The sequence below is a fragment of the Citrus sinensis genome, chromosome 1 (assembly GCF_022201045.2).
Source record: "Citrus sinensis cultivar Valencia sweet orange chromosome 1, DVS_A1.0, whole genome shotgun sequence".
NCBI lineage: Eukaryota > Viridiplantae > Streptophyta > Magnoliopsida > Sapindales > Rutaceae > Citrus > Citrus sinensis.
The window spans coordinates 1716244-1740074 of record NC_068556.1 but is presented as its reverse complement, the minus strand read 5'-3'; the positions used below and the strand labels follow the sequence as shown (position 1 = coordinate 1740074).

General features: G+C 35.7%; 4 protein-coding genes across 10 annotated transcripts; 1 reads left to right on the top strand and 3 right to left on the bottom strand.

Annotated features, from left to right (window-relative positions):
- Positions 1–1073: 1073 nt before the first annotated feature.
- LOC102623082 (putative L-ascorbate peroxidase 6) lies at positions 1074–4377 on the bottom strand. Its single transcript, XM_006483305.4, has 10 exons — positions 4163–4377; positions 3962–4076; positions 3129–3256; positions 2982–3052; positions 2786–2828; positions 2604–2700; positions 2293–2376; positions 1884–2005; positions 1614–1680; positions 1074–1418 (listed from the first exon to the last, which is right to left on the bottom strand). The coding sequence occupies exons 1-10, from the start codon at positions 4338–4340 to the stop codon at positions 1316–1318; spliced, it is 1008 nt and encodes a 335-aa protein (XP_006483368.1). The 5' UTR covers positions 4341–4377; the 3' UTR covers positions 1074–1315.
- Positions 4378–5076: 699 nt separating this feature from the next.
- LOC102623355 (G-type lectin S-receptor-like serine/threonine-protein kinase SD2-5) lies at positions 5077–8725 on the bottom strand. 7 transcript variants are annotated; one of them, XM_025101349.2, is made up of 2 exons: positions 7243–8725; positions 5077–7158 (listed from the first exon to the last, which is right to left on the bottom strand). In XM_025101349.2, the coding sequence occupies exons 1-2, from the start codon at positions 7748–7750 to the stop codon at positions 5297–5299; spliced, it is 2370 nt and encodes a 789-aa protein (XP_024957117.1). In that variant the 5' UTR covers positions 7751–8725; the 3' UTR covers positions 5077–5296. The 7 variants fall into 7 exon arrangements, with proteins under 7 accessions (XP_024957117.1, XP_024957116.1, XP_024957119.1 ...); XM_025101348.2 differs by having other exon boundaries at positions 5077–7752; positions 8413–8725; XM_025101351.2 differs by having other exon boundaries at positions 5077–7507; positions 8413–8724.
- A 7949-nt stretch (positions 8726–16674) lies between these two features.
- On the top strand, positions 16675–19741 carry LOC102623657 (uncharacterized). The gene is made up of 4 exons (XM_006483307.4): positions 16675–17107; positions 17187–17345; positions 17442–17945; positions 18419–19741. Exons 1-4 carry the CDS (start codon positions 16778–16780, stop codon positions 19598–19600), a joined length of 2175 nt encoding a protein of 724 aa, XP_006483370.1. The 5' UTR covers positions 16675–16777; the 3' UTR covers positions 19601–19741.
- Positions 19742–20522: 781 nt separating this feature from the next.
- Positions 20523–23228, bottom strand: LOC102623950 (uncharacterized). The gene is made up of 4 exons (XM_006483308.4): positions 22372–23228; positions 22151–22265; positions 21812–21926; positions 20523–21562 (listed from the first exon to the last, which is right to left on the bottom strand). The coding sequence occupies exons 1-4, from the start codon at positions 22470–22472 to the stop codon at positions 20760–20762; spliced, it is 1134 nt and encodes a 377-aa protein (XP_006483371.1). The 5' UTR covers positions 22473–23228; the 3' UTR covers positions 20523–20759.
- Positions 23229–23831: the final 603 nt, after the last annotated feature.

Genomic DNA, 23831 nt, shown 5'->3' with positions numbered 1-23831 from the left:
CTTTTTAAGATATTATTTTGTATTTTATTCAAATTGTTTACTTGCTCTTTTTCTTACCGTTTCATAATTTCTCGATCACGATTCTCACGTAGAAACATTGATTATTGTCTACTTACGGACCCTCAACCATGACTATTAAGATAAGAAATGTAAAAAATATGTAAATTAATTAATCAAATAAATTCGTAAAGTTGGAAACTTAGGACAACCCTTTGAATTTTATAATTTTTGTCATTATTTTTAACCCTTTTTTCCCCTTTTTCTTTTCTTGGTAAATTTCTGGGCTAGACCCACTAGCTGTCAACAGATTTGTCTTTGGACACATTGTTCATTTTTAGAAACTTAAATTATTATTTATTATTATTATTTGTGTCGTAGTAGGGCCTCATGCTGATGTCCCCTCTTATTTTAATGAAATTTTTGTTGAATTATTTGTGGTTTTTGTTTATGAACGTATGGAATCAAAAGGTTAGCAGACGAACTTATCAGGACCAAAGGTGTTGGAACTACTGCAGAAATAATGGGTCAGATGAATTTAATCCCATGGAGTACAAGCACATAATTTTCAAAGAGAGGTTGTTTTCTTTTCTCCATCAAAAGGGTACCTTTCTTATCTTTTCTTATATTTTCACAAGCACAATAATTTGATTTTGAAGGTCAGGCCAGGCCAAGAAAATGCTAAATTTGACATCCACAAGTTGTTTTTCCATACAATTGTTTCTTAGGAATTAGGGAGCTTCTTGCATCAGTCACAGTTTTTAAGCCCCACTATTGCTTGTAGCGTTTCTTTCTAACCCCTTAATGCCTATGGGTCACTCCCTTCTTTTGTCTAAATAATTATTATGCTGGAAAGTGAACCGTCATTTTCATTTGTTTTCACAACTTAGGCCGTTGGCTAAGCATAGGGACCCATTCCTGATTCCTTGCCTTTAAAATTTCGAGCCAAGTGATTCATAGCCTCTGGAGTTATGCAATATTCAATGCATTTAAATTTTTTATAGGTCCTGGAGATAATTTAAGAAAAGAACAAGTTTATTTTCGTTTTACAGCAAACATAACCATGCACCATGTACTGATCTCTTGAAATCTTATACATTTCTGTCACCGTTTATGGATATTCAATCAAGTTCCTCACGTTCAAATAATATGAAACGACAATTTAAAGATTAAAAAAACTGGGGGGAAAATTAGAAATGTACAATACCGAGCATCTACAAACATGGACACTCTATTCGGTAAAGAAAACTAGAAGCTAACTAATCAAGAAAAGGCTCCCAGTTGGTCTTTGGAGACCCAAAAAGAAAAAAAGAAAATGTCACAAGCTTCTCCACCTTGCTCCGGAGTTCACTAGTTTAACGTAAGCATTCTTGAAGTCTTCAAAGAACATATTCTGATTGTCAGCATACATCTTGATCCATCTGCGCATTAGTTTAAGCATCAAAGATAAGAAAATTTTGTATGTAATTGTTGATTATTAACAAATTTTTTATTGTTTTCAGTTCCCAACATCTCATTTCTAAAAGTATCTCCTAATTAATGACCACTTAAGAGTCATTTAAAAGAAGTTGATAGAATTCAGGTAAGTTTTAAGAGGCTCTTCGAAGATGACAAACCTCAAACATTCATCATCCTCAACAAGTGCACGATCTGAAGGAAGTCCAATCATGCTTGACATACCAGCTACAAGCAAAAGCAAAGAAAAGAATCAATTGATGAGAAAAGAAAAACTAATCAAGAAACAATAACTGGGTCATCTAGACTTTCTTTTTGCAAGGGTTGCATCAAAAAGTTACTATCCAAATTCGGAAATTCAAACAAACATAAGATTCTTTATTAAATGCACAGGAGAGAACATAATGAGTTCTGTGTGAGAGGCTATTCACCTGAAGACTGCCATGGCTTCTCTAAAAGAATTTTATAGTACGAATTGTCGAAAACTATTGGATTTCCAAAACCTTTGGTTCCAAGAGTATGGGCTCCAGATAAAGCAACTAGCTCTTGTGCTCTGAAAATAAAAATAAAATAAATAAAAGCCATGGTTTTCCTCAATCCAGATGTTCCTGAATTGGAATTACTGTATGTTAATGCTTTTCCAACAACATGAATGTAGTACCAACTAGATTGTGGCTAAATGCCTTATAAGCATGCATATTACTGATTTTCATAATTTTAAAAAAATGATAAAAATGGCCAGCTAGATTTTAGTTTTATAAGGAATTCACTCAACAGATTACTGAACTTAATTAGAGAAGAAAATATGGATAAAAAATATGTCTGCTGGTATAAACTCACGAGAAGCCTTTTCTTTGAAAGCATTGCTTCAAACCAGAAGCATCCAAAGTTTCTTGCGGAAGTTTTCCTTCAGGATCAGGCTCCCTATGAAGAAAAATCCCTTATTAAAAGCAAAAACAGTGAAGGCTCGGATAGTTATCGTATGAAATGATATGATATTTGATCAATTTTCCAAATGAATCAGCACTGAAGCACATAAGATTTAATATTGATGAAATTGCACATTTGAGGATCCCTCTGGTAAATAATCTTTGTTTGCCTAATTGATTCTATTTAAAGTTAATAATCTTAGTGGAAAGCTAGCTACTTACATTGAATCAAGTCTGCCCATAGGAACTGGGATGTTTGGACCTCCGCAAACTGAAACTGCTACAGCTCCACCCAAAGCGATCATATCTGCCCATGACACTAAACAATGCAAGATTCACACATCTTAGCACCATAGCATACGTAGCTATCAGAGATTCAACAGCAGAATTTCAGATGGACAAACCTGGCCGTATTGCATTCACGTCACCCTTTGCTTTCTCTAGAATCTAAACAACAATGGATCCAGTAAAGGGTTAGCTGGTAGAGCGACATAAGAGTTAATTTGTTTGGACTTATGTTCAAGGAATCTAAGGGATGGATAATTAGAAAACAAAGTACATATATCAAAACAATAACAAAACAAAGGAAACAGAGCATGCCTTCAAAGGCTTGTTCAGGCCTGCATTTTCAGGTCTTTCCAGTTCATAAACTATAGAACCGTTCATACCACCTGCACTAATGACAAGAAGACATGATAAATTTTATGGGAAACTGAGGAAGACCAATCATAATATCCTAAAACTTACCCGAATTATCATCCATTTCAAAGGTCCCTGCATCATGAAATGCAAGACGAAGTACACTAGCAGCCTTGCCTTTTGAAACTACCTTAGTCACTTCTTCTTTCATAAGCAGATAGTCACTCATACCTGACCTGTGGTGTCAGTAAAGGAAATTGAAAAATAATCAGAAAAACGGAAAAAAAAATTGCAGGATCTAGTCAAGCAACACAGAGAAACTATTAACACTTGGCCAGTTACCTCAGAACTCAAATGGGGATATGTTTGTAACTACTGGCCTCCAAAAGCCACTAAACTTTTACTTGGAAGATAATGTTTAGCAACCCACACTCTCTGTATTATATTTGTTAACTAGTAATTCTGTTTAGCAAAATATGTGGATTAAACCTTTTATCCAAGCTTTAGGACACGGGCACTATTGAAGGCTTGTATGTGAGTAATGCTACACTTACAAAGTTGGCATACAAATATAGTATCTCAAATGATTTCACATACATATGGCCATCAAAATCAAACAATTCACCATGTATCGGTGAGATGGTAAGATAAAATGATCACATAAGACCAAGCAAATTGTAACAACTAACAATGTCATGTCATACGCGACATTAGGTGAGGAAAAAGAAAAAAGTTGTGCGCCAACTTTTGAAGCATGGCAATATCGTATATGAAAACAAAGCTCATGTATGAAACATGACAATATTGGAGAGACGTATGCTATTCAATTATATCCAATTAGATGATTTAATTACAATCTTAAATGAACAAAATGAAAGTTGCATCCAAAATCAGACAATTACAGCTTTTGGAAAAAAAGAAAAAAAGAAAAATCAACTTACTCAGCTTTTGCGCCCAGGTCTTGCACAAATTCGTGGAGAGGAAGAAGAAATGGAAGTGTAGCCGTAAGCAACAGTCCTCTCCTCCTCCTATTCGAATTGCAAGATCCATCTTTCCCTGTAAATTTAAACATATGTAAAGAGTTAAAATACATAAATTAAGAATTAATCACAAGAATCAGTTTTATGGTCAGTCACTGGAACCTCGGTGGTTGACTAAGGAGGAAGAAATTGTGAGGGGATTGGCGCGAAATTCGACCGTTGAGAGAGAGGACCGTTGTGATTTGGCGGGAAACTTGAATTTAAATTTGGGAGCGAGGAGAGGGGAAGAGTAGTAAGCGGTGGAGCAGCCGCAGAGGCTGGAGGCAGTTGATGAACTCATCCTCAACGGACGGCTGGCAAAGCGCGTCCTCGCGGGATTTCATTTTTACGATGATAAGTCTTAGTTCCCTGCGGTTGGGGTCCAGAATGTCGTGGTAGCTGATTGGTCGGCCTTTTCAATATTCAAGAACCAAATAGTTTGACTTTGGCCAGTAAGCAATTAGATACTGCCACGCGGGAATCATCGGAAACTAACTCTGGGACCCCAAGTTCTCTAATGGCAATAGATTGATATCCTACCACTCTAGAAATGGACATATGTACATTTGTTTCATCTCTGATAAATATCATATTTACTTCTTATATTTCTATTTTTTTTTTATACAATTCTTATTAAATTTTTAATTACATATTTCATGTCTTCCATAAAGTCATTAAGAAATAACATATAAAATTAATCAATTTTTTTTTTACTATTTTACTCCTCTTTAGAGGATTTTGTGAAATTTATGAATCGTTCAGCTTCAAAATTAAAAAGAAGATTAAAGAATTAGTTATACGTAATTACTAAAGAGCCCTTTCTTTTCTATTTTTTTTTTTTTTTTGGTCTTTTACTTTTCGCTCTCTCGGGTAATAGATTGCCCTTCTGTGAAGAAGCATCAGTTAATGCAACACCCAACACCCAACCATAATTTATTTGCTTTTTATTTAGGTTTCTCTAATTTGAATTTAGATTTTAAAATGTGTTGCCATAATAGATTAATAGCCCTCTGAAAAAATGATATTGAATTGCAGGGTTTCTGGGTAAATAATCTATTTATTTTGCATTTCATGATAAGCTCTTGGTTGGTATACATACAGCGAAGACAAGAAAGAGTACAAAGTGATGGAGCTGTACTAATAGCTGGTACTACAAAATTTGAAGGCTCTAACAAATATACAACGTAATAAATATATTATATGTTAGGTATACGTGAAAATAGCAAACACGTGAAAGTAAGAATTGTCCAGCAACTGCTATCTTGGGCCAGAAAGTCTCACGGCTGAAAGATAAGCATCACTATTGCAATCAGAAGGACCTGAGGAAGTGCCCTCTTCACTGATAGATCTAAAGAAACTTGAGTAGAGCCTGGCACCCAGTGGAGAACAAGTTGGTGGCTGAGGAACTGGGCAAATGCCTTCAAGCATTTGCACTACTTTGGTCATTGATGGCCTTAGAGACATGTCTTCTTGTACACACCACAATGCAACTTTGACAGCTGTAAACACTCTGTCACTTTGCTCATCTATGTTTAGCCTTGAATCAAGTATGTTTCTCAGTGTCCCTTCTTCCATCATCTTGAATGCATAGGATGGGAAATGGGCTTTGTCTGAAGTTTCATTTGGGTCGAAGTTTTTTCTGCCTCCAATGATCTCTAGCAACACCATACCGTAGCTGTAAACATCACTCTTCTCAGATATGGCATAGTTTGTGATCCATTCTGGTGCAAGGTACCCTCTAGTTCCCCTTAGAGTTGTGAAAACATGGCTTTGCTCCCGAGTCATTAGCTTTGCCAGGCCAAAATCTGAGACTTTCGCATGGTAATTGTCATCAAGGAGCACATTTTCGGGTTTTATGTCACAGTGAATAATTCTTTGATCGCAATCTTCGTGGAGGTAAGCTAGGCCTTTTGCCGTACCCAAAGCTATATTGAATCTGGTTTCCCAATCTAGAAGGAACTCTTGGTTTTTCTTGAAGATCCATTTATCCAAAGATCCATTTGCCATGAACTCATAAGCAAGAAGCCGGTGGGTTCCTTCAGCACAGAAGCCTCTGAGCTTGACCAAGTGAAGATGATGGATACTGCCAATAATGCTAACCTCAGCTCTAAATTCCTTTTTGCCCTGACCTATGCCTTCCAACTTCTTCACAGCCAGTCGAGTCCCGTCTGGGAGAACCCCTTGGTAAACCGAGCCAAACCCTCCTTGCCCAAGTTTCACAGAGAAGTTGTTAGTTGCAGTCTGAAGATCTCTGTAAGTGAAACGGACAGGCATTCCAGATAAATTCTCCAAAAAGTTATCTTCTTCTGATGTCTCCTGAGGAGATTCTGGTGCTTTTCTCTTCTTCCTAACGTACCTAATTGCCACATAAAGAAGACCGAGTATGACAACTGATGTTGACAGAACGATGATAACAACAACTGGGAAGTGCTTTTTGTTACTTCCAGACCCTCCATTGTTTGTGTCACTGCCTCCATTACTCAGTATCTTAATGTATGATACAAAACCAGAGCCCTGATTAGAGCTTTGGAGGCTACCTATCCTGTCAAACAAGAAACAGTTCCCGGAACTATTTTGGAAGAACATAGCAAGACACGAGCAGTTACCAAGGCAAGCTTTCTTGCAACCATTCAAATCAGCTTTTGAAGAGGGAGGAACAAACCCAAGTGCAAAATAATTAAGCCCATCTCCAGCACTGACAAGCTCTGTAGAACCCTTCGAGTGATCACAGGGAGAGGCAATCCCTGTCTTGCAATTTTGGCTACTGATAACTGAAGGGCACTGGCACTTGTTAATACCAGAACAAATATAATATGCATCACAAGGTTCTGGTGTGCTGCAAGGACTATTCGGAATTTTTGTATTTGAAGCAGTACTCGGCTCTCCATCTTGGAGATTGTAGAAAGAGATAAATCCATCATTCGCCAGAACAGCAATCCAAGTGGCATTTCCATCAGTATTATCTGAGAATATAAATTGCCACAGAAAGATTTTATTATTATCGTAGAATCTCCATGAATTAGCACTAAGTGATGCCGAAGTGACCTCCCCCCCACCCTTGTTAATGGTTTTCCGCTCTTCCCTCCCCATGGACCAATAAGGTTGTGGAGTTGGGAAACCTGCAGAAAGGACCACATCTCCGGACTTGATTTCCAGAACGTAGCTCAAGTTATTGGTACTAGGAGCACTTACAAGTTTCATACCTTGAGTAAAATCCTGGTTCGAAATAAGGGTGTCTGTGGGATGGCTAAAGCTCTGCCAAAGGACCTTATTATCATTCCCTAGCAAAACCAGATTCCCTGAGTCCCGCAATTCCATTGCAGAAACTGATGCTCCACTCGGATTCACTGACCAAACAACACTCCCCCCTTTTTGTAGAGACACTTCACCATCTTTTTTAAAAACAAAATTGTCAGAATTTGCAACAGGTGACCCTCTATTTGCAGTCCAGATAATTGTGGAACTGGCCTTGTGCATGATAACAAGCAGAAACAATGTGACATCATTTTCAGTAGTTCGGAAGCCAAAAGCAAAATCTGAGTTGTTTGATAACAGAAACAAACCATTCTTATCAATAAAAGTCATTTGAGCTCCTTGAAACCCTGGAAGTATCTTCCCTATGCTTTGAATACTAGCCATACAAGTTTTAGAAATAAGGATAAGCGATACCAAAAAGAAGCCGATGAGATGAATCAAATTCCCAGTTCCCATGACTACACACAAGAAATCAACAGACCGAATATAAAGAAAGAAACTTCAACACTAACCAAAAAAGATTGAAAGAAAGAAAAAAAAAAAAAAGAGAGCCTTTTCAAGCTTTATACAGCAAATTGACAAATGACAACCAGAAACTCTATATTCAGCAATTGAATCAACCAATTCCCCTAAGAACTCCTATACAGCCATACTTAGGCAAACATGAGGTATCCAAAAATGAAAAAAGACCGAGTGAGAGAGAGAGAGTATTTGACAATTGCAAGTGACCAAATATGAATAGATATGAAAAATCTATAAAGACTATCTATTAAACTTAGAACAAGAAAGCTAGAAAAAACCAAAATTGTAAAACAAGGGGGGGAAAAAACAAAAGACGAAGAAGAAGATAATAAATTTGTACTCTAAAGCATTGGTGCCGACGCCGAAACAGACTCTGAAGAAAGTGGGGGAAGAAACTACAAAAAAACAAATGTGAACACAGCCCACAGCTACAAGTTGACTCGTTGATGGCAACGCTTCCTTACGAACGCAAGTCAACAAAACATTAGACAGCAAATGGGTACTCTTCACTTGGCCGTAAAAGTGAAGGCGAGTTAAGTGAAGAAGGAACCCGATTCGAAAGGGAAACAGTTATTAAACAAATGGGTAGCTCTCACCTCATTAGGAGTCAGAGGTTACAGAAACAAGTGAATTTGCAGACATGGGACGGTCTCCGGCTTTTTCCTACATCTGTTTCTGCTTTTGTCACCAAGTTTGGAGAGATCTGCGCTGCCTTGTGTTGTGTACTTTTTTTTTTTTCCAATTTAGTTATTATCCTTTGAAAGTTTGAAGCTCGTTTTTGTTTGTTTGTTTATTTTGGTAATTTTTGGATTTGTTAATGGTGGTGTGGTTTTGGGGATGGTGGTTGGCGGATTTAAGGAAGAAAAAGGAACACTGTCAAAACTCAGAAGTCTAGTTGTACGTGGTGGGGCTGACAGATCCAGTGATAGTTTATTTGTCTAATGAATGACGTACCAATTCAGTCAACCATCCTATAATATCACCCATCAATTATAGAAATTCAAATTACTGTGTCTTAAATTATTATTACTAATACATCCAAAAATTATTTATTTATAAAAAAAAATCATATGGTAATTCTCTCCCATTCACTTTTTATAAAAAAAAATTACCAACTTTAAATAATATACGTACATTGATAATAAATAATAAATAAATGTAAAAATAATATTTTAAGGACGTTAAAATCTTTTAGCCAATTAAAATTAAATTGAACTTAATGGATAGTAGATAATATTAGATTTAATGGACCGTGAGTGGAAGATATTTTAGTATTTTACCATACATATGAAATAATAAATGATGTTAAGACATGTGAGTATTTATTAAAAATAATTATTATATAAATAATAATACATATTGACATATATATATATATATATATATATATATTAGTTAATTATATTATCTCTCGCGTGCCCTAAAATTTTTGGATGAATAGAGGCAGATGAATGGGTAATTAATAAGGCGGTTAGTCAGTTGGACGGGTAATCAAGCAATAAATTAAAAACGGCTACTTGCTTATTCTTTATATTGCAAATGTCGGACGATTTTGATTTTTTAGGCAGAGGGGGGTCAGGCTTCCGCATCAAATTCAAAAGTCATGCCCCCGGTTCACGTTGTTTAAAGTTTTAATCAACTTGTACCCGTGGGTCCCTTTTTTTCACTTCCACTTTTACCCTTGTTCTTTACCTCATTTACCCCTCGTGCCACGTCATGCTCATGCATCTGTCAAACCAACCTGGTCATTAACTACGGTTGAATAAAGAACGGAAATATTAGGATAAGATGGGCCGCGGGCCCGTTATATTGACAGCCACTGTTTTTTTTTTATTATTATTATTTAATTAACAAAATTCAGAATCGTTAGTGCAATTCTTATATTGTCATTTAGGAAGAATCATTTTTTTTTTTGTATTTTGAATATATAATTTTTATGTATTTTAATGAAATAAACGAGAAAAGATTGACAATATTTGAACAGAAGGAAAAAAAAAATTATTTCATTAATAATAAACGAGAAAAATCATTCAAGAAACCATTGCAAAACGTTCAAAGAGAGTTCACCAAAAAGCGGTACGAGTAAATTATCCTCATTTACTATGATTATTGTTATTTTTGGTTTGTCACTTTTGAGTTGAAATGATTTTCCAAATTTAATTTGGCAAAATGGATACAACATGCTCTTAGCACTCTTGATATTAATTTGGCAGCCACGTTCTCTTGACTTCTGAGGCACCGTTTATGATTTTTTATCACATCTCTCCCATCACATGTCCCGATTGCTACCTGCTAGAAAACTATATAAATCTATGCCTGTTGGTTTCTATCATACCATTTTTATAATACCAAAAAAAAAAAACTAACAACGTGACGCTGTCGTTTGGCGAAATAAATCATTTTTCTAAATCAGTTTTTTTTTTTTTATAAAAAAAATTATTACCCCAATAAAAATAAAAAAAAGTGGAACGTCTGGAAAACTCTATTGAATTTTTGTGCGTGAGAAAAATGATTAATTTTAACAAATCGGAGGTTTTTTTTTTTTTTTTGATTACATGAGATTATTGCTCCGATTACAACTCATATTACATGAGAATATAACTGATATGTACAAATCAGATTATAACTGGGACCAACATACATCAAAACTAATGGAGCGCTGCCCAAATTTTAACCCTCTCAAATATTCGAGGGATGTCTACTCCTCGCATTGGGATAAGGTAGTAGATTGATTTCACTCAATTTTATTTGAGGAAGAAAACACCCCTACATGTATTGTGGGGGTTTGAACTGCTGCTCACAAATTGGAGGTTGAATTTTGATATAAACTTTCCCATGCGTATGCGTGGGGTTCGTGTCAGTCTAGATTCTGATTTGGTTCCTTTCATTTGTTTTTTACCGGACAGCTAATGAAACAGAGCGACTTATACTTTGAATGATTGAGACTTGAAAGTGATGGTAATTTATTATTTGCTTTATATTTCAAAAGAGCAAATAAAGGACTTTGTTGCATATGGTAATGGACCACTATATATATAGTTTTATTCACAAAAGTCGCAACTAATCAATTGATAAGATCTAAAAATTTACTAGAACCCCCCCCCCCCCCCCAAAAAAAAGATTATTTTAACATAAAAGTTGAATTCATTATAAAATCATTTATATAATAAGAGAAAATATATATTTTCGTTAATTTATTGTACTTATACTATTAAGCACCTGACTGATTTCTAGAAGATGATCTAGAAACTTTTTAAAGAGAATTTTTATATCTAATGATATGTATTTTAAAATTTTATCACAAATTATATTTTAAATGACGTGACATATGACGTATCGTTTATAAGGTGATCAATTATCAATAACTGTTAATTAAATTACAATCTTTGTTACTTACAACTGACTTAAGATTAGTCTCCGTAACCTTTTGAATTATTTGACAACTGGTAATTGATTCATATTTAAAAAAAAAAAACTGAATTTAGATTGATGTAAGTTGTGTAACTTAGCAACACCTGAAAATTTATAATATCGAAGCATAAAAAGGGGGGGAAATGTTCTTGAAAACTCATTAGAATTCAATCGAGGCTGCATATTATTATTAGCTAGCGGCGCTGCTGAAGGGCAAAAGCAGCTAATTATTCTCGGATCTCTCTTTAAATTGTTGTGGAATCAGTAAATTAAGAGCAGTAAATAAAAATAAATAATTGTCGTCTTCTTACATAAAATGCATCAAGCTAGCTGTTAATTTGGTCTGGTCTGCAAAACAAAATACACGAGACACTTTTTCGGGGTTTCTTCACGTGCAGGGGATTCTCATATCATCATCCAGTGTTTTAATATTTGTCAATGGAAGAACAGGTAACCTAATTATTATGTAATAATATGAATATCCGCTTTTTAAATTTTTATTGGCACGAATATATAATTTTCTGATTCGACACGTATGAAGGATTTCCAACATTTTTTTCGATTTTTTTAAATTAAAAAACATTGATTGGTTCAATTTTTTTTTTAAATGAAAGTTAAAAAACTAAAAAATACAAAAGTTTTAAAGATTAAAAAAAGAACCGGTTTGATTTCATCTTTTTTAATAGGTTCGATTTATACTTTTTAAGAGGTTAATTTGATTCAACTTGATTTAACAAAAACTAAACCGAATTATACCCACCCCCATCTTTATTTTTTGGTGTGGATGAAATTTAAAAAAAAAAAATTAATGTAATGATTTTTTCATTGAAAAAAAATGCAGTGTCTTTGTATTTATTTTAAATAGTAATGGGTTCTTCAATTTGGATAGTACAATTATTCATTGTATTAATATTTATTATATATTTATATTTACACTCATAAATCTACTGAAAAAACTTTCTTATGACGCACACGCACTGAAGTTTTTAAACCCATGTTAGGTTGGATGTCCCCCCTAAATGTTTTGAGTAATAATAATAATTCTCTCCACATATACAAGAGGGGTTTTCAAATTCACTACCTACCCATATATAGTTCTTAACTATTTTATTATTTAATTTTTTCTATAGCTCTTCCCTTCTACATCATTAAAATCAAATGGGTCATTTGTGGAAATTTTCTTGAGATCCATGACACCCTTTAAATTTTGATGCTGATCAGCTAAGATTTGTGTAAATGGGTTCATGATGATTAAGTTGTTACAACTGCATGTGAATGGCTATAATCAAAACATGATCTTGCGGACTCATAGTTGCAGAATTTTTCCATCATAATATGTGCAATTATATTTCAATTACTTTTTAGTTTTTAGTAATTAATGATTGAATAAACATTGTACCGTTTCTTGATAATTCCCAAAAAAAAAAAAAAAAAATCACTTTAATATAGGCACAAATCGACAAGCAAAATCTTCATGCAACAACTACTTCTCCATGTCTGACTCATTACAATTTTACAATTCAAAGTTTCCGAGATTTGAGATGTGAACATGGGACCTAATATTTCTTTACTATAATTAAATTCTTCTAGAATTATAGTATTGCTCACCAACTTTGCTTCTTTATTGAATTGTTTATTATTTTAATAATTCCATAATGCAATGGAAAATGCAAATGGAACCCTGCTGATATGCAGTTGACCGAAAGATCTTTCAGTCATAGAATAAATAATTAACGAAAATATAATATCTTGTATCGGATACCATATTCCCAGTATCTTTGTGTAATTGCTTTTGACTTCAGAACTACAAAAATTCCTTACCTTCGCCCATTAAGGCAGCGTTAATTAATTAACAAATTATACCGACTATAATCACAATCGCGTCAAAATGATACCAAAAGTCTAAGTTTTAGGACATGAGGAACCAATACATTTGAGTTTTGAACCCAAAAAGTTAACAAATGGATATGAAGTAAAGCACTAAAATGCACTAACTTGCTCGTTTAATTAGACATCTAAGACTAAGAAAAAGGTACCGTGATATATTAAACAATGAGAGAGAGTGAGAGTTGGTTGATTTCCTCTTTTTCTTCTTCGTTTTTCTTGATTAATTCTCATCTGATTCGAAAAATAATTAATTGGCTTAAATTTTACTTTCTCAACACTCTTTTGGAGAGTGGAGAGAGTTTGAAATTGAAGCAGATTCACATCAACTTTTACTTAAAATATAAGTGTATTAGGTAATCATAATAACTTACGAGTTTCAACAAAGAAATTAAGATCAAATTTGGTTCACTGCACGCGCGCACACACACACATATATAAACACTCCTAATTAAAAGCTATTCTTAAGATGAGTTTTCGAACGTGTTTAGTGTATGGTGTTGTATTTGATTGAACTTTAATATATTATTTTAAAGGTTGATAAATTTAATACAGAACTATATGTGTTGTATGCTCTATGTACTATATTACACATATTAATATTTTATATTGTAATTTATATTAAAATAATATAAATTTGATTTATTAATTAAAAAATAAAAGATTCACCGATAATCACCACTAACCACCGTCGGTAATTTGTCGATGTCATTCATTGATATCACAACTAGTACCGTTGAAATACTCATTACGGGCTCTACACAGCAATATTTAAGATTCTCCGTTTTTTGAAAAATCTATTTTGCTGTGTAGAGACTGCGACGTGAATTCTAATGATACCAATTTTAGGGGGAACCTTAGGTGCAACTGTGGCACGGTGCCACAGTTGCACCGTAGCCTGATCCCCAATTTTAATATCAAAAGCTATCGATACCTGCGGCGGTCGATAATAAACAAGTGCTGATGATGGCTGTTGACGGTGAAGTGCAAGTGTCAGCAGTGACGTCGGGTTGCCATTGTTGAGTACTATTTTTATTAAAGAATAAATAATTAAATTGTAAAATCTAATTAAACGATCATAATAATAAAATAATATTATTAAACAAAAGTAACTAGGCTCAAATAAACCCAAGGGTGGGTGGCGGATCTGGGTTACACGGGCGTGGGAGGTCAAAAACGACCGGCCCAGGCTGGTTTGGCAGCTTCCCAAACGCTGAGCTGCACTTTCAATACAGTTCATAGCAGAATATGTACAGCATGCCAAACATGCCCTTTAATTCTCCCACGTCGTGTATTGTAAAGGCGATTACTCGTTGTGCATGTTTTTTGTGCCATTTTCTTCTGCTTTCGGTAGTTTATTATATGATATGAAACTCGAGGAGAACAAACTTAGATCTAGAAGCCTGTCAATTCCCAAAAGCAAATAGAAATATCAGCCCAATGACTTAATGAGCCCATAATTAACTAAGTTAAGGTCCAAGATTTGTGCACCCACCAAGCCGCCTCTCTCTCTTCTTCTCTGTATCTCTCCACAAAATTCTATCAAGGCAAATGCTAAGTTATAATAATTGTAACATATATTTTTCATGTGAACCACATAAATTATGGGTCCTACAATTTTGTGTGGTTCACATGAGGGATGTATGTTACAATTATTGTAACTTAGAGGCTCCCATCAATTAGAACTCTGCCTTTCATCAAAAAATGAAATTATATCTGCAATTAGATAACTGTTTAATTCTTATTGCACACGCGTTGTTTGTTTCTTGTAGCTTCCGTACAAGAAAACGAATTCAAAGTTTCAAACCCGGCTCCATCAATATTTACTTTATAATATTTCAACGAGTATATTCGCACAATTACAAAATACAAATTTCAAACTGTATAGCACCATCTAACTATAATTTAGCAGTATGTTTTGACTAAACTGAATCCGCATTTTTTTATTTTATAAACATGAATAAACTAAATTCTCATTTTTTTGTATGCACATAATAACTAAAAACTAACTGCCTTCTCTATTTTATGTTAATAAGATTTAATCTTGAACCTCTTATTAAAAATTAATTTACAACCACAATTTAAAACGTGTAATTATTGCATTAAAAAAAAAGACTATGGGCATTCTTATTTGTTCAAATCTTTTGTTACCTGGTTAAAAGTAATCATAGATCTATAAATTCTTGTGCAAAAAAAAATGACATAATAAATTAATTGAATTAAATATCTTTTCACCTATATATATGTATTTTTATTTTGAATTCAATAAATACGTTTAGACTGCCTCAATTTATACAAAATTTTGTAACTTTATCTTTACAGTTTGTTAATCTGTTTGTACAAGTCCATGCCTTTTGATTTCAAACTTCCCTTACAACATTGCTATTTCCCCCGAGTCAAAACCCGAAAGTCCCACAAAAACGACGTCGTTTCTTTTTTATCTTGAATTTTTTTTTAATTTCAGCGCCATCACTGTGTCGAGCAATCTGTTTCAATTCAAACGACGTCGTTCTCTTTCAGTCATTCTTAAAGCTCACGACGTCGTTCTCCTTCAATATGTTTCAAGCAAACGAGTGCAAGTATATGCTTTGTCCTTCGATTTCCTTTCAACCACAACACTCCAATTATAAAACTCTAAGTATATAACTCATAAATTGTAAAACTCTCAACTGATTCTTCAAAGTTAGTTTTAATTTGTACATAGGTTTTGGCATAAAATAACGTATTGGTTCTTTAACGTTTATTTTACTTGAATCTTGAGTTGGTTTGTGATCTGTGGCTCATGTGATGGCTATGAGTTGTGAGCGATGGTGGTGGTAGGTAGTGGCCGAAGACCGCTCACAATTATGGCTGGAGAACTTGAGGGTTTGAGATTGTAGATTTACAATTGTAGTTGTGAATTGAATGAAAATAGTGAGTTTAAGCTTCATTCAAAATGGTGAATGGCTTCATTCAAAACGGTGCATTTTCATTTTAATCAAAACGGTGAGTTTCAATTCGGGACTTGAATCGGGGCGCGAGTCAGGAGAAGTAGCTTTTTCCTTAAACATTACTGAATTAGATGGAAAAAAAAATAAAGAGAAAAAAAAAGTTCTAGAAAACGCAAGTACAGCAATATTAGCGAAAAAAACATGTTAAATGTCCCAATCTCCGACCAGCAAATATCGAGGGCATTTAGGCACGTGCACGTGTTAAATTTATTGAATCACGTAAACGAGGCAATACTCAAGCCAAGTCAGATTAAAAACCGAATCCTTCAAGTTTGTGTTGTCCCAGCACCTTAACTTACGCGCATCCACATGTCACTTCCTCAAAACCTTTGGTGACGTTAACATCGCACACCATCCCGCAGTTTCAGAGTCATCAAGCCAATAACCAATCGCCACGTAAGACAAAGACAAGAACTCGCGTCGAAGTCACGTGAGGTTTTTCATGTTTTTGAAGCTTCAGTAGTTCAGTTGGCTGATCACACGGAGAAACACGGCCTGGCCTGGCTGTCACCTCCTTTCGCTGTCACTTCCCACATTTAGAAAAAAGTCTTTTATTACCAACACGTTTTTTTTTTTATTTTTTTTTATTTAAGAATCAAATAAAATTTCTCAAATATAGCATATACTCTCTCGCTCTCTGTTACATTTTTGAGAAGAAATTAGAGATCGAAAGATCATGAGGAAGTATTGGTCACAAAGGCCGCCAGCTGTGGGAACAAAGAGGTTCCACGTGAAGGTGAAGCCATTGAAGCTCGAAGGATTTTGCAAAGACGATGATGAAATTGAAAAGTCAATGATTGTTCAAATGAAATGGAACGGACCCAAGTCTTCATTTGTTCCGTTTTATCGATCGAAGCAGATTAGAAACTCTACCAGTGAAAGAATTTTTAAAAACGGCGACGTATCAGTCGAATGGGACGATGAATTTGAGAGCATTTGTGACTTCTCAGTCGTGTCCAAAGACGGTTCCCTTTGTCCGTGGCACGTTTCATTTTCTGTCCTATACGTAAGTTTTTTTTTTTTTAATTTCTGATTCATAATAACTGAAGATATTACTTTATTTTGATTAGTTAATTAATGTACAGAGAGAAAGCGCTGAATCAAAGACTAATAAAATGGCGATCTGGGGAAAAGCTTCGATAAATTTAGCAGAAATGGCTGCGAACATGGAATCGGAGGTCGAAAGAAAGCTTCCTGTCACTTCAAAAGTGGCCGGCGCGGCACCTGCCGATGCCACACTTCTGGTAATATTCAATTTCTCATTTAATTAATCTTTCTTTAATTGGTAATTAATTTGTTAATTAATTTTGGTGGGACCTACATTGTTGTGTGTTACTCAGATAAGCGTGAGGTTTGCGGAGGCGAGGAATTTTAATGAGTTATCATCACCATCACCAGGACCTGTTCAAAACACGGCCGTTGTTGAGTCGGAGAGAAGTGACGCGTTCTTTAGAAAGGTAATGGGGTTCACGGGCTACAAGAAGAAAAAGAAGAAAACTAAAAGCGACCAGCAAGCGAGTTCTTGTGAGTCGGACGAGTTAGCGGCAGCTGACTCAGATGGCTCGTCTGGCATTACAAATGACAATGGCCATGTAGAGGTGAGTTCGGGGACCGACTTGGGTTCGTCGTCTTCTGGGTCGGAGACTCAGGCTGACCCGGTCAGAAAGGACGGGTTACTTTCCTGGAAGAGAAGGCGTTTGAGTTTCAGGCAGTCAAAGAAGAAAGGAGAGCCGTTGATTAAAAAAAGCAGTGATAATCAGGTCAATGATGACGTGGAGGCTGATGTTGATCGCCAACTCAACATCTCCCCCACCGCTGACTCTATCATATCCGGCGCCTTACAAGTACGTGTGCTCTTGTGTATTCTTCTCTTTTAATAATAATAGGGATAGGGAAATTTACGAAAATGACTCAAATTTAGCTAGATTCGCTTTATTAGAATAACTTATACTTTATTAGGGGTTAAAAAAAAAAAAAAGAGAGAGAGAGTGTTTTGAAAGATAATGAAAAATAAAAGCTAGCTTATTTAGGGGTTTTATTGTTAAAAATGTCTTTTTTTTTGTGGCTAAAACAAGAAAAGTTATCTGGATTATTTTAGAATTGGCCCTAAATAAGTAATTTTTGGGTTGTTTCCGAAAATTATCAATTTATCCCTATAGTTTTATTTTATAAAAGAAACGGAATAGTTGTAGTTGAAAGATTGATCCCTTGTTTCGAATTAGTCCCTGACCCTTCCAGAATCATTAGCCTAAGCTGAATACAAATATTGGAACATCAATTAGTGAAGAAGAACAATATTCATTTTTGGATATTGCAGAATACAGAGGCCACAGAAACTTCTTCGGAAAATGATTGTGGTAAATGGGAAATGAAAGAACTAATCAGCAGAGATGGGCAAACAAAGCTGAAAGCTAACGTCTTCTTAGCTTCGTTTGATCAACGGAGCGAGAAGGCGGCCGGTGAGAGCGCCTGCACAGCCCTGGTTGCGGTCGTTGCTCACTGGCTTCATTCAAACCAAGACTTCATGCCAACGAAACAAGAGTACGATAAACTCATAGCACAAGGTTCCTCCGACTGGCGAATGCTTTGTAACAACGAAACATACACCAATTTCTTCCCCGATAGGCATTTTGATCTTGAAACTGTTCTAGAAGCTGGCATTCACCCTATAACTGTCTTTCCGGACAAGTCTTTTACTGGATTTTTTAGCCCGGAAAAGTTTGAATCTTTGAAGGGAGCCATGTCTTTCGATGAGATATGGAATGAAATCAACAACCATTCTAGAGATTGCCAGCAACCAGCTGCTGGGGTTTATATAGTGAGTTGGAATGATCATTTTTTTGTGCTGAAGGTTGAGGCAAATGCGTGCTACATTATTGACTCATTAGGTGAAAGGCTCTTTGAGGGATGCAATCAGGCATACATATTGAAATTTGATGATTCAAGTATGATGTATGGGAAACTTCCGAAAGAAGAGGCTGGTTCTGAGGAATCAGCCAAGGCTGAGGAAGAGAAAGCTGCTAGCTGCAAAGAGGTGGAAAGTGAAGAGACGATTTGCACTGGGAAAGTTCCGAAAGAAGATGCTGGTTCCAAGGAATCGGCCAAGGATGAGGAAGGGAAGGCTGCTAGCTGCAAAGAGGTGGAAAGTGAAGAGTTGATTAGCAGTGGGAAAGATCTGAAAGAAGAGACTGGTTCCAAGGAATCCGCTAAGGCTGAGGAAGAGAAGGCTGCTAGCTGCAAAGAGGTGGGAAGTGAAGAGTTGATTTGCAGTGGGAAGGAGTGTTGTAAAGAGTACATTAAAAGATTTCTCGCTGCCATACCACTTGGGGAACTCGAGGTTGAAGAGAAAAAAGGTAAAGTTTCGACTATTTGTCTTCACAAGAGATTACAAATTGATTTCCATTATAGCTCTTGTTCTTCATCTGCTACAACATCATCGTTTTCTTCTCCTGCAATTTCTTCAAATTTCGCCCTCTTCTCCAGTGAAGAATCAAACTGACTTCTGTAGATTAGTTGTATATATAAATTGTGTACATGTTGTTTATGTCTTAACTATTAACACGAACAAAGATTTGTAGTATGTAAAAGATTCAAATTTCTTGAAAGGAAGTGAAAAACGATCTACACATTCAAAAGATCTGATCAATAGTCTTTGCTTCGCACAAATATTCCTCCGGTTCAGCACAATACGTTTTTGGTGCTTTGTCTTCCTGAGGGTCCCGCGATCCCAAGTGACATGGTAAAACAATTAAAAAGGAACTTGCTTAAACTCTTTTGAGTGCTTTTGAATCTTATCCATCCGTATTTTTTTCTCCATCGCTCTTACACCCTTTATGCCAAATCTACTTGGTATAAAAACAAAGATGGTCCATATTTTGCAACCGGAAACAGATTGAAACCAAGAAAGATCAGAATCTGACCCCACAATCCGCTGATAATTTAGCGAAACAAGTACGCAGTCATCAGCGACATTAAACAAACAAAAAGCCCAGCCATCCATTAATCACTTTTCTTCCTTCCTAATCAGACCAAGTAGAAAAAGGTCCACACAACGTGGCCCCCTCAAGCATATTGACTTGAGATAATGTAAGATTTTGGTGAGGAATAACCACCTCATTGTCCCCCACTAACATATACAAAGACTATCCAGTTTTTCATTAATCATCTTTCTCCACTTGTTAATGTGATCCGGGATCTGCGGACCCCAGGTCAAATGACTCGTTATGGTTATTCTTTTTCCTTCTAATGGCAATATTTGAGGTTTGGTTAAGAGACAATCTTGGCATTACTTTCTGCATCCCAAGCCTAACTGTTTTCCAATAAACTCAGCCTTTAGGAATATCCTCATGCAAAGTGTTTGCTTTGCTAAACTAAGAGCCATCATAGCGCTACAAACATGATAAGTTCTACAAGCAGCAATACGCAAGACACAACATATCTCTATACATTCAGATCATAAATTTCTTCAGTTACTTCCACATAACTTACATTGCCTAGTTCAAGCTCAGTTAATATTTACATCAGATATTGTTCAAACAGAAACAAGCAACTCAAGCATACATAACCAGTAAGTATAACAAGATCCAATGAGCTTCAGTAATGAATCTTCAACAAGTAATGTCAGGAATTTGAATCAACATACTGCAGCAAAAGTCAGTCTATGAACCGGCACTTTTCATACTTTTCCTTCGGCCAGTTAACCGGCTACCTGGAAGCTTTGGCTGCCAACCAAAATACTCATCTTCCAAAGATTGAGCAGAAACTACCTTTCGCTTTCTCATATTTGTATCTACATCACCCTCAACACTCCACTGACTTGAACATGCCTCTAATGGGTAATTATCATTGGTTTTAGAAACAAAGAGTAATTGTTTATTCAATTGCGGTACCAAATCACCGATCTTGTTCACCTCTTGAGAACGAGAACCCACCTCTTTAACCTGTTCTTGCTGATTATGTTCAAAACTTGGGCAGGGAACTGAGAAAGGACCCAGCCGAAGTGACAGATCACAGCCAATGTCTTGTGGGTTATCAGGAGTATCCTTGATATATCTTTGAGTATTTTTAGAAGTTGGGTTGGGAAAATTTTCAAGCCCAGGAGGGATTTCTTCAAATTTGAAGCAAGTTCCATAATATAAAGGGTAAGCAGAAGGTGCAGCAGGATAATTTTCCAGAGAAAAGCATTGTTTGTTACCAGATGGAGGGACATTCTGAGATGCAAAGGGAAGTTTGTTAGCACAACCATTGATGTTCTGGAAAACAAGGTTTTGAGTTGCACTCATTGTTTGTTTCATAAATGAGCAATAAGGAGCCATGCCCTGTGACTGAACCAAGTGATTTCCTTGAGGAACATTCTCTACATTGCTGGGCTCTTGAATGCCAGTGTTAAGGTAACACCTTGGATTATTATTTCTCTGGCTCCTCGATGTTCTTCTTGGCATACAACCCAAATTGAGAGCAGCTAACAAATGACAAATATCATAAAAGAAGGATCACATACGTAGTACTCACATTTCAGAAGAGTACTATTTGCGACACAACAAAGATTTATATCACATACAAAAACTAAGCCTGTAATTGACAGAAACCGACCAAACTTAAGCCAAGAAGATCATTACAAAGTACAAATAAAAAGCGTGGAGATATGCAGAGCAGAAGTTTAGACGACCCCCCCCCCCCCACAAAAAAATAAAAAATAAAATATGGGTACCTTCAATACAAGGAGGAAGTAGCTCTCCAGTTTCAGTACTCTCATCAAGTCGAATAATCGTGTTAATGGCATCGTTTGTTCGGTCCAAAAGTGTTTTAAGGTCCATATATTCAGCCTATTACAGAATAAAAATGCAATATATGAGCTTGAGAAATTAACAGAACCAAATCCAAGAACATTTCATAATCCTCTGCTTGTTGAAAGAAAAATAAAACAAACTTTTGCATCTAAAATACATCAAAATGTTGCCTTTCTGGTTTTCTCCTCCAAAATATCATTAAATAAATCAAGGGTGAGCAGTCAAATTTTGATTTACAGATGCTAAAGGGAAATACAAACCTCGGAGTTGGCTTTGGAGTACATAATTTCTTCTGATTTCAAGACAACAACAGGAAGCTTCTCTTGCCATTCCTTGTTCTTCTTGGTAGCTTCGCTATGTATCTCATTCACGACTCTTAATCAAAAAAAAGGGGAAAAAAATTAGTGACAAAATGCATAACAAACATACACCCATTTAAAAAAAAATCAAAATCAAAATTAGCAAATAAATAAATGGTGACCTGAAAATTTCTTGGATGAGAGAACCCCTCATGGGCTGGTGCCTTTCACTATGCCATGCTCTTCTTACACATTCGTAAGGTCTTGGCCCTGGTCTAGGCATCTTCAAGATTTCAAAGAGAACTCTGTTTCTTAAAAGAGAAAGCGAAGTTGAAGAAAAGAAAACACCGTGGTGCCCTCTGTCTACTGCTTTTGGCTTTCCTTTTAACCTGCTTGTGAAGCTGTGACCTCTCACTGTAAGAGCAGAGCATACAGTACTTCTAGTAAAAAGCCAAAGAAAAAATAAATAAAATAATAATAATAATAATGTTAGCGCTAGGGTCTAGGGTCTTGCTTCTTTGCTTTTTCTATTTTTTTTTTCTTTTCTTCTCAGTCACAAGCTCAATAATTTCAGAGTTTGGTGTGTCCCCCACTCATCCACATGCCCTCTTCCCCTAGCCCTAGGAGTCTCTCTCTCTTCACTTTTTTTTTTTTTTCCCCTCCTTTTTAACATTTGCTTTTGGCTCTTCCTTTTTATATTTTTATAACTTTACTCCCGGCCATACATAGATGTTGTGGTTATGGGGAAAAGAATTGATAATGTTGTCACTGTCGGTGGATCTAAGCAAACCCCAACCTCTACTCAATGCTCTCACTGTTTCACAAATTTATGGCACAAATATTTAAACAAAAGTGAAGGGACAACAGAAGCAGCAGAGATGGTGAGAAGAGTTAAAACATCAACATCCTTACATCTTTTTTTGGATAAAAAAACATATTTTATATATACATATATCCCAAATATTCACGCAGCGTTCATCTGAGTGATTGATTTATAGTTGTAATGTTAATTCTTTGCCTAAGAGCGAAGGTGAATGTTGAAAAAGTCTACTGGGTTTGAAAAATTTGTTTCATTTGATGAATAATGTGGTAGTGGTCTGCAACATCACATCATTGCATAAAGATAAGAATTTTTTTTTTTTTTTTTTTTTTGGTGTGTGTGTGAAAAACGCATGGTGATAAGATTGATTTGAGTTCCTGTGTACCATGCGATGACTCAATGATGCATTATTGGGAGGAAACGGGTGTCGATCTTGGCTTTTATGCCCACTTGCTACCAGGGATTAAGCCGGGTGGTTTCCCAATTGCCCTTGCTCATTACCGTTCGAATTTCAGGTGAATATGAGGTTTGAAAAAACTAAATATTAAACTCAGTATTATTATTAATAATAATAAAATGTCTTTAGTAATACCATACACATGTGACAAATATAAATCAAATTTGATTCAAATTTATAGCACAGCTATACAATGTTTTTTTTTTGAAAGGAAGCAAATTCATTTAAACAGCCAAGGAATCACATAACCAGGGAGGAGGAACAAAACTCCACTCTCTCGAACCTGACATAGAACTCCCCACCCGAGCAACAGTGTGGGCAGCGGAGTTCGCAGATCTACGAACAAAAGAGAACGCCACTTCTCC

What these genes read in the sequence shown, in the direction of transcription:
- LOC102623082 (XM_006483305.4), bottom strand. Translation starts at nt 4,340, where the DNA reads ATGAGTTCATCAACTGCCTCCAGCCTCTGCGGCTGCTCCACCGCTTAC. An exon ending in TTTCAAAGAAAAGGCTTCTC is followed by an intron (nt 2,006 to 2,292) that starts GTGAGTTTATAC and finishes TTTTATTTTCAG; the next exon opens with AGCACAAGAGCTAGTTGCTT. An exon ending in GAAGCCATGGCAGTCTTCAG is followed by an intron (nt 1,681 to 1,883) that starts GTGAATAGCCTC and finishes TTTTGCTTGTAG; the next exon opens with CTGGTATGTCAAGCATGATT.
- LOC102623355 (XM_025101348.2), bottom strand. Translation starts at nt 7,750, where the DNA reads ATGGGAACTGGGAATTTGATTCATCTCATCGGCTTCTTTTTGGTATCG.
- LOC102623657 (XM_006483307.4), top strand. Translation starts at nt 16,778, where the DNA reads ATGAGGAAGTATTGGTCACAAAGGCCGCCAGCTGTGGGAACAAAGAGG. An exon ending in TTTCATTTTCTGTCCTATAC is followed by an intron (nt 17,108 to 17,186) that starts GTAAGTTTTTTT and finishes ATTAATGTACAG; the next exon opens with AGAGAAAGCGCTGAATCAAA. An exon ending in CTGCCGATGCCACACTTCTG is followed by an intron (nt 17,346 to 17,441) that starts GTAATATTCAAT and finishes TGTGTTACTCAG; the next exon opens with ATAAGCGTGAGGTTTGCGGA.
- LOC102623950 (XM_006483308.4), bottom strand. Translation starts at nt 22,472, where the DNA reads ATGCCTAGACCAGGGCCAAGACCTTACGAATGTGTAAGAAGAGCATGG. An exon ending in CTCATCCAAGAAATTTTCAG is followed by an intron (nt 22,266 to 22,371) that starts GTCACCATTTAT and finishes TTTTTGATTAAG; the next exon opens with AGTCGTGAATGAGATACATA. An exon ending in ACTTCCTCCTTGTATTGAAG is followed by an intron (nt 21,563 to 21,811) that starts GTACCCATATTT and finishes GTCATTTGTTAG; the next exon opens with CTGCTCTCAATTTGGGTTGT.